Source organism: Larimichthys crocea, chromosome XVII (genome assembly GCF_000972845.2).
Source record: "Larimichthys crocea isolate SSNF chromosome XVII, L_crocea_2.0, whole genome shotgun sequence".
Classification (NCBI taxonomy): Eukaryota; Metazoa; Chordata; class Actinopteri; family Sciaenidae; genus Larimichthys; species Larimichthys crocea.
The window spans coordinates 17751304-17761602 of NC_040027.1; the positions used below are offsets into that span (position 1 = coordinate 17751304).

Here is a 10299-nt window from a genome sequence, read left to right on the forward strand (position 1 = left end):
TGTTTTATAAAACAAGTGTTGCATTTCCTGTAACATTTTGTTTCAAAATCAGGCTGCTCTGTAGTCACATTCATGCAGGTAGTCTGCATACATCAGTAGTTATGAGCTGTGTGATGGTAAGATAGTAAGAGGAGGTAAAAAAAAATAAAAATGAAACACTGTTTATGGCTCCAAATCTGAAATATGAGGAAGAGAAGTGTGGATTAGGAGAACCTCTTTCACACCAATGTAGCTCTAGCTCTGTTTAGGATTCAACAAAAGTCAACAAATAAAAAGAGTATTATTATTTATTAATAAACCTGCATCCTGCATGAACTGTCTGTAGCTGATGGTGGTACTTGCAGAGATGAATCTTCAGACGTGGTACAAGGTGTAAAAAGTTTGAGAAACACTGGTTTAAGGCCACATGTCAGAGCTTTCAGTTATTAAAATTCTACATCACAAATGTAGTGTCATCAACTAATACTTTTGAATTCAGTGCATCAAGAAGAAAACATGATTACTTTCATTAAAGCAAGCAGGTATATATATTTATGTATATATTTTTTAAAAATAGTCCATCTACAGCACACACCAATCTTCTGTCACCAAAATTGATTAGCTCATGGAGAAACACAACAAAGTCTCAAAGTCTTAGTTTTGTGGTCCAATCTGCTCCATCTCCACATCTCCCTCCACCTTCTCAGTGATCTGAGGGGCAAAAGGTCCCACCAGCCAGTTGAGTGGTGTGTTGTTCAGTAGATACTCCATGACAGCATCCAGTGACTGCTGAACCTGGGAACGAGCACATACTAGTTAGTATTACTTCCAACTAAATTGCTGAACCGTAACCAAAACAACTACTTTACCTCAAAAAGCTTATTGTGGGAAGGACATATTGTACAGTACGCATTACTAAATACATAAGCTTGACTGCCCTAGTTTCATAAATGCATATGGATGAGCAGAAACCCCTGAGAATCAGTGTTTGTTTATGTAAAGTATGCAGGAGTTCCCTGATTAATTTCCGTTCACTAAGACTCTACGGGTATCACTGAAGCACCAATAAAAATGTAATGAAGGCACTAACTGTGTTAAGTGAAAATAGAATAGAAAAAAAACAAAAACAAGCACTAAACTATATTTAGCTACGCTGATGCAGCAAAACAAAAACACTGCGGTGGAGACAGCACGGCGCAATTAGTACTTGGGTCAGGTGGTGACGGCTCCGCTCCAGAAGGAGGGGTGTGATGGTGCTCGTGTTCCCCAGAGAGGAGTGCAGTTCTTCAGCTGATCTCTTAGCGCTGGCTAGCTGGTCCTGGACTGCACCTGGCAGACCCTGAGCGCTTGATACCACATTGGAACATGCTGACCTCATCTGGTCGCTGAGACCGCGCACCATGGAGAGAGCCCGCCACTCCAGCTGCTGTGAACAGAAAGTGGGAATGAGAATAGACGTTAATGATGATCATTAGCATATTAAATGACAGATGATACCATAGCTGGAACATATAAATTAAACCCAATTCCCTTCCCGAGGCTTAGGTAGTTTAGCCATCCCATATTAATGATATTGATGATTTATTGCTGCATTTCGGGACTCTTTTGTTCATCATGCCCCGAGATATCTTTCATTTGCTCAAGCAGTATTCCATGTGGAGTACACATTATATGTACAGTATAGTCAATTCCCAAATGCATGAGCCCTGACCTCAGCTTCATCTTTGGTCCCATCTGGCTCTGACTCGGTCTGTCCAGCTCCAGCCTGCTTCTGCTTCCACTCCGTCCAGCGCTGAAGCAGCTGTTCTGAGGCTCCTCCGATCTGGTTACTTGCAGTACCCAGACTGGTACGGGCGCTCTCTAGCAGATCCAGAGTGCTGGTAATCTGAGCCACTGCAGTATAGGTGGTATCCCTGGCATGCCGTGCACGGAAGAGAGAGTGCTGTAGGGCTCTCTCCTGTACTTTGGCAGAGAGTTTTCCCAAGCGGACAAAGTAGCTGGGGCTGGCTGGCGGGGCAGTCACCTCGCTGGTGGCAGGTTCAGCCACAGCAGCTGAAAGAGGATAGCGATGTAGCTAATGAGGACAGGGCTATATATACAATTTTTACCATGTCTTTAAATATTTAGGTGTGAGCACTAACTCTTATGTGAAGAAATTCAGTGTATGAACATGTTTTTGTGGCATGGGTCAATGAGCATGTTTTGAGTGATGAATGGAGTCACATTTGGCTTCCTCTTAGTGTGCATCTGTTGCAAGTCGGGCTACTTTACTCTGACAGAGTTAAAGCACATCTGCTCAGGAGAGACAAAAAGACTTGGGAGCCAGTTTACTCCCCCCAGTCATCATTCTGTGGAAGCTATGGCATATGCAGAGTAACACTGTCTCCCCGTGCCTCTGTTAAAAGCCACTTTAGTGATTCTGGCGGGCCTATTCCAGAGCAACCATCAAACAAATCCAAAATCCCCTGAGTACTGCCGTTATGGGCACTTTGCTGCTGAATACAGTTGCATCTTTTTTACATCCACAACCAGAGAAGAGGATGGCCTCTTGAGTATTACCGCTATACTGGAGTATGGCAGGTTGTCACGATAACATGATATCATAGTAGCAGGTGTCAAAGCTGTGAGTGTTGGAAATTGCAGGTGCCTTACGGGCCAAGTTCACAGAGGGGAAGTTCATTGTAATGTCCTGTCTAGCTCGCTATGAATAGCATCAACCATTCATGTATCCAGATCCAGTTAATGTGGTAGAATTTAACACTCCTTTTCAAGACCACCCCCATCCTGCCACATCACCGTCTCTTGCTTCAGTAATGATAATTTATTAAAACAGTCTCAACAAATTTGCTGTTTGATATATAGATCAGTGAAGCAAGGACACACTGATGGTTGCTGTCTCTCATAGTAAGTGCCAAATCATTCACGCATATTAATTATGGAATAAATTAGGTTTCAGTAAATGGTAGTTATGTCAGCTAAAATTTATAATGTCTTGCAGTAATGTTAGAGATATAGGGCTAATTATTGTGCTTGAACCTGAAATATTACTTTTAGAAATGTAGATAGGATACCACTGCCGATGTGGAAGTATGTACAATTATTTTGCCTTTGAATCTTTTGATCACAAGTGCTAATGTAGTATGTAAAAATAAAAAAAAAGAGCCAAAAATTTGATCACGGAGGTGTAGCAGATTACAAATGTCAATTAAAGGAATATAGAGAAAGAGGAGTGATTGTTTTTGCTTTCATGAAATACACTGTATATATAAAATGTACATTGTAGTGATCCAAATTTAAAGCACCGCCAACATAACATAGGTTGGAATCATCTGTTATTTCAAAAACAAACAATAGATGACAATAAAACTAATTCAAAGGGCTTCGTCACTATTAAAGTTTTGTTTACATCTATCAAACCCTGCAGCGACAGCAGCTCTAAGTTTCAATCATAATCAGGAGAGAAAACCATGGCATGCTTGGTACTTTTCATCTAATCTACAATAAAACACAAGTATATTTCTATGTTATGTGATCAAAAATTATTTTTATCCATTCAGATAGAATAAAAGTCAGAGAAAAGCTACTCTGCTTATTTACGATCATCTGGCTACTCAGCCATGACTAATAAATTCTTATTGCAGCCTTATTTCAGCTTCATTTGATCCAACTGTCAAAACACACCTGTCTATACCTCAGCAGTAGACATATGGTTTGTCAACTCCCCTGTTTTTTTTTGTTTTTTTTTATGAACTCATTATGCTTCCCACATTCAAGATAGCTACTGACCCAGCTCCCTCTCAGTAAGTGGTAGGTTCTGGTCAACCCAGTCCTCGGATCGGCTCAAGGCCAGGCCCATCCCACTGCTGACCATCTGGCCCATCCTGGTGCCCATGGCGGTGATGATGCCTCCGCTGACTGCTGCCCGGGTCAGCTCGACACTGCCCATCACAGCCCCCATTACGGCATCTTTGGCCCCTGCTACCGACTGGTACACCATACCCACTGTGTCCGACACCACCTGAGGAAGAAAGAGACGATTATGTGCCGTGCTTGGAGAGGAATGGTGGTCGTATTATGCATTTTCAACATAGCTCTTATCCTGTCGACAGATAAGAGTCAGACATTTGAGACCATTCGGCTGAGGAGAATTTAACAGAGTAAGTGAGGGTGTCAGGGTGCACCAAGATGATAAAAACAAGGCATGGTGGAGGCTAGAACACACCTATTTTATCCCACTTATGGCTTGGTTGTTTTTTTAATCCAGGGGTAAGTATAAACATGGTTGCTATGGTTATCTGGAGTGTAATAGGACTCATGGAGTTATCTAGAAAGCTAATGACCGGTGCTATCTTTGTATCTTGATACAGGAATGTGTAAGTTACTACACATCTTATAACAACTACAATGACTCTGTAAGATTCAGATTGACTGAATTATTAAAGATCTTCAAAGACAAACTAAGTAAAAGACTCACCTTGTCTGCTGGTTTGTGAAGAATAGGCAGCTTCTCTTCCATCTTACCCAGTCCTTTCAACGCGTACTCATTTACTGTCGCAACTGAAATAGGTACACAACGGAAACAGCAATTGTTTCATGTTTGCAGTGGAGTGAGAATTGAAAGTGTTTTAAAGATTAAAATGACACCTCCAGTAAATGTTCTAAAAAAAAATAAAAAATCTGTTCTTAGAAGAAGAAACCTATTTTTATTCTTGTCATATTGTAGCCCAGAGCTACACCAAGTGGACCTGGCATCAGTTTCACACCTTCAATATGCAACAAGCTTGCAACATTCTTTTATAGTACATTTCAGTGTGTTGTAAATTAGTCTGGCGTTGCACATGTATTACATCATATTTTGTGCAGAGAGAGGAACCTACGCTGTGGTTCTATAATGTCCAAGAGAGGTTTGGACCCCGTGGTGGCAACTGCTCCCAGGGTTCGGACCCCACTCTCTGCTGCATCCATCACTCCCTTCAGGGGCAAGGGCACGCTGTCTTTGGTGGTACTGTAGGCGCTGGAGACGGCCTCACAAGCTGAACTGACCAGAGGTAAATTGCTCACTCGGGAAACAACATTCTAGGACAAAAAAAAAAACATTACCGTCATTGAAATGATAAAAAAATGTGCAATACAACCCTGACTGCGTAAAGAAAAGCTCTGCAGTAGTCTCTTAGGGATAATGATTGATTTCTCCCCCAGTAGCTTATCAACATGAAATTCTAAGCTTCAAATGAGTTCATAATATGAGTCAGTTTTGTAATAGGCATAATTTTGGGTCACGGTGCTCCTCACCTGCTGGTCTCCATTAGCTGGCTCTGCTGCTGCTCCAGTCTCATTAGTTTTCCCGCTGTCTGCCATTGTGACTGCTGGATTCAATCTCTGACATGGAATATAGAGTGTCAGAAATAGAGATTCACATCACATTGCTTGGTATGCATGATGAAATAAATCTCCCTCTCTCATATTTTTTTTGTTTAAGTGGCTGATACACTTTATCTTGCAGGGAGGCAGTGTGTCTTCTGAATTTAGAAATGGAATTGCTGTCCTGTCAGACCGTTTAATAATATAGGCAGCGAGGCGAGTCAACCATGTAAAATTCATTTGTCAACACTATGATGCAATGAGGATGAAACTGCACTTAAGAAACAAAATGCTGCAGCCGAGCAAACAGTTCAAGTCTTTACGCTATAGAAAAGTTGAATGTTAAAAACTGGATGATGCATTTGCAAGTCCTTTCTTTATTCTTTATCTCCCAGATCTATATTTTTTGCATTTTTTCATTAACTATGTAGCATCTCGAAAAGATAAACTCTCAACATCAGTGGGTTTAATGAGGCCAACATGTGATGGATCAATGTGTACAATGGCATGTGTAGTTATATAGTTAAACACACTTTGACTTCTAAATCTAGGAGGTCACTGCAGAGGAGTAAAACATGACTCGAGAGCTTCATGATAATGTGTGTGTCAAGGGAGATCATATTATAGAATGTGAGAATAATGAACACCTCATAGTGGCTGAGGTAGGTTTTTAAAGTCTCTATGGTAATGCAGACGAGTCAAAAGACTAATTTCTTCCTCCTAGTTTATTATCAGTAACCGATAACTGTTCAGTGGAGGTGTCAGAAGTTGAAACACAAACAAGCCCAGGCTTGTTTCTTTGATTTAGTTTAATACTTTAGTATACGCACACTGTCCTTTACACATTACTGGCTTCTCAAGGTTATGCCTGCTTCAAGGTGATGATTACCACAACATAAAAGGAACACAGACATAATAAATCATGAGAAAGTATTCTGGAGACCCAGAGGTGAGTCTAATTTGAAGTTATAGATTAGAGTCAAGAGAAAGGCCATGAATAATGGTAAGAACTGCGGACCAGCAGGGCACTAATGATGGAGATTGATTGTTCACAAGCTCACATGAAGGTGTGCAGGCAAAAACGAACCTCAACGTCATTTATACGAAGTGAAAATTCTTCTGTGAAATATGGAGCAGTGCCACACTTCTATGAAAGTAAAATATTGCTTTAAATGAAAACTAGGCCAGAAGAATTACTCAAATGAAGTACTGCTTTCAGTGAAAACTACCCTACCGCATTAATACAATGAAGTAAACTAAATCTGATCCGTAATTGGGTCACAGAAACGGGTGAAAACTGTAATTAAATCAATCAGTAGTACAATTATATATATATATATATATATAATATATATAGATATAGATATAGAGATATATATCAAGTTTCTATTCATCTTGAAGTAAAGAGAAGAAGCTGTAAGTCGTCCTCAAATCAGCATCAACCTCCAATAATGAGGGAATGTCTCTTCTAGGAGTGGGTGATATGAATAAAATCCTCTAACATGGTATACTGTATGTAATTTAAGACTAGCATTTAAAAAAAAAAAATCAGTTAATTAAAATATAAAAAGTCAGAAAATAGTCTAATTATTTAGTGGACGAATTATTTGGTCAGTCAAACAGTCAAAAAGCCAAACATATTTAACTTACCAGCATAGAGAACCATCAAATATTCATTTTAGAAGTTGGAGTTTTTTGCTTTGAACATGACGTAAATGATTATCATAATTATGTGCCATCAATCCACGGCGTTACATTAGTTTGAGTTCTAATGTAATATATATGATGGAGAGCACAGACCTCTGCTAAAGCCAATAACCCAGTCTTCCACGACATCTGCCCATCACTATCCTTTATATTTCTGTCTGACAACTGACCTGTCTCGCAGTGTTAACCAAAGTAAAAATTATTTATGTATCCAGCCTGTGATTTGGATCTCCTCCAAAGTTTAGTGGATTCTTTTTTTGGCCAATGGTACACCGATCCACCAAGTTTCTAATTGTAATACTACTGACGCACAAAGAAACGGCATTGAAGACAAAACCTTCCTGGTGGTTATCGGTGTACTGCATGTAATGCATATCAAAATATGTTGACATTAATTGAGGATTTATTTAACCATTAAGTAATTTTGCAGTAGAAATTTGTCTTATTCGATACTAAACTGGATATCTGTTTTTTTGTTTTTTTATTGTTGGCTGGAAGGCTTTTATGTTATGAAGGATGATAAATTCATTTTATTTTGCATTATTTTTTGTACAGACCAAATGAATTAATCATGACAATAATCGGTAATTTGACTGATTATGAAAACAATCAAAAACATGACTAAGAGATGCCAGTGAGGCAAGTTAAGAGGCATCACAACTGAGCAGCAAATCTTCTTTCCCTTTTCTCTCTGGCGCTCCAAACATGTGGACAACATCTGTTTGTGTTCCACCAGATGGCACAGCGAAACATAAGTGGAGTCCACCTGTATTCCCTGGAACACTGTTAACAAGCGTTTGCCACGGTCGACCTGATGTATAAGGGTAGACAAGTCAAAGACGGACATCGTCTCAGTTAGCACACTGCTGGGGAAACATACAGAAGTAACAATTGGAGGCGAACTGACCAGCTGTAACCTGTTGCCACATGCAGTAAATGCTCAGGTAGATCAGGCTACACATCAAGCTGATAGAAGGAAATGCTAAGAGAGAGAGAGAGAACATATTCAAACTACGCTGAAGCCAAACAGGTTTAACTCAGTACAGAGTCAAGAAATTGTGACATAACATGCGTCACATCCATGCCTGTGCTAAGTAGAATCAGCTGAGTTAGTGCATGTTAGTAGGTTAGTACTTCCACACAGTTGGAGCCACACCAAGTACATAAAACCTTTGTTATCAAGCGGTCACACCAGAAACATTACACAATCAGTAGAGATTTGCCCAAGACCTCTGCAACATTACAACTTAACAACATTAATGAGCAACAAAGCAACTGGCACTGGTTACCTCCATCATCACCCGACCACCCACAAGATCTCCTTGCAACATTTTCAGCCACGCATTCAGGAAGCTAGTCAGAGGAGAAGCTCAAGAGCCAGGGACCACACAAGATTGCAAATGTCTGGTCTAAACTTCCAGCGAAGAGCTGGATTGGCAACATTTTTAATGAAATAAGTGTTGACGTGTTGAATACATTTTCCACACTGTGTATAGAACTTCTGTTTATTCATTTCACAAATTGTTTTAGATGTCAACTTATATAATAAAATACTTTTTCTGATGTTTCTATGACCCGTGGTGTTCCAGACAGTCTCTACGGGCTCTGTGTGATTGCAAATTGCATTTTGTTGCAACAGCTCGGTTGAGCAACATTGATGCGATCTTCACTGGCTTTTTATTACAAAGCAAAGTCTGTCACTATCCTTCCCGCTATCAAGTTTGAGATGAACCCGAGATAATTTTCAGTGACGCGGTACATATTATGTGGAGGGCTGTTATGCAACACCACCGTAGCTCTTTTACACTTTCTGAAATAATCATCTCGCTGACAACTGATTCAGCAAAGCGCTCATAAAAAAAAAAAAAAAAAAAAAAAAAGGCTGTCTGGCCTCTTCCTATTGCATTAGAGAACAATTTGTCACATCCTCACCATGTTGAGCCACATCGCCCTCTTTCAGAAGAGGGATCGCTCTCTTTGGAGCTCACGCCACTGTGTGACCTTTGATATCAATGGACAAGCTGGTATATCTCCAGGAAACTGTCCAGACACATGCCACAGCAGACAAATAAGAGAGACCACTGCAAGTCAGTGGGTTAAAGAGGGCTGAAGCTGTCCTCGACCTCACAGGCAGACATCAGCTTAGGCTTTATCTAAAATAGTGTAGTGGAAAGCGCTTAGTCAGACCCGAGCCTGGGGGTGTCCCAACATTAATGTGAGAGGGGGGGTCATAAGATTCAACAATCAATAATCGGTCACATAAAATGATGTTTTTTTTCTTGGCTCATTTAATGTGCTCTGGCCTCAACTTGTGAGAGGAAATAAATCAGGACAACATTTCCAAACACAGAGAGGTCACAGGTGGAAGTTATTCGTTATACCAAACTTTGCTAAATATCATGGTAAGCAATTACACACAATGCTGTGTTGGCAGTCTTCTTACATGACAAATGTGAGCTGTCCATCCAGCTGTGAGGATGACTTACCCCCCACACAAACAGCCTTATTAGCTGATGGTTAACACTGACACTGTGTCCTCTCATGAGGTCAGCTTTATTACCAACACAGCAGCTGTCATTTCCTACTTGGTTGATGAACTTTACCCCAGATGAGGAGCTGTTTGAACTTTTAAAGTGTCTATCATAACTTTAAAATTAAAAAAAAGGAAGTAGGCTAACTAGGCTACAAGTAGCATTAGCAATCTTAGCAACAGGTCTTTGAGAAGTTGATTTAAAATAAAAAAGAAGTAAAACAGAGCTGTCAATCCTCACCGACCTCTGTTGTCAGCCTCTTGTTCCTCTGTCCTCCTGTGACCTGTGGTGTGATGTTCGTCTGTGACCCCGGTCCTGCCCACAACGAGGTTCCTCTCTCTGCCGGACTGTTGAGCTCTCAGCACGGGCAGACACAGGCGGAGTGTGGGCGTGCCTCTGAAACTTTAAACCAATCAAATCACAGCACGGAGGTGACGGACACCCAGTGCAGGACACAGCTGTCACATCTGGCGTAAAGTAAATGTGAATAAAAGTCAGAATTCGTACACAATTACAACCCTGTGTTAATTGTTAATTTGTTATTGTCTCTGTTTTAATATCATTTTATATCAAATCAAAAATACACACATGCACGAGCCCCCCAACCTCTTGTGCAATAATCTTACCTGTGTGTCACGAGCAATACCTCACGTGCAATAATTGTATACTTGCTTTTACCATTTGCTATGCAAATACAAGCAAGATGCAGCATTCACTTTTT

The 10299-nt window shown here is 40.4% G+C and overlaps 1 protein-coding gene across 2 annotated transcripts; it reads right to left on the reverse strand.

Moving 5' to 3' along the window:
• Positions 1 to 273: 273 nt before the first annotated feature.
• Positions 274 to 9957, reverse strand: plin3 (perilipin 3). Of its 2 annotated transcripts, none has more exons than XM_027289886.1 (8): positions 9823 to 9957; positions 5272 to 5358; positions 4857 to 5055; positions 4454 to 4536; positions 3766 to 3997; positions 1691 to 2031; positions 1187 to 1405; positions 274 to 774 (listed from the first exon to the last, which is right to left on the reverse strand). In XM_027289886.1, exons 2-8 carry the CDS (start codon positions 5335 to 5337, stop codon positions 634 to 636), a joined length of 1281 nt encoding a protein of 426 aa, XP_027145687.1. In that variant the 5' UTR covers positions 5338 to 5358; positions 9823 to 9957; the 3' UTR covers positions 274 to 633. The 2 variants fall into 2 exon arrangements, with proteins under 2 accessions (XP_027145687.1, XP_010728495.1); XM_010730193.3 differs by having other exon boundaries at positions 9819 to 9957.
• Between the last annotated feature and the right edge of the window lie 342 nt (positions 9958 to 10299).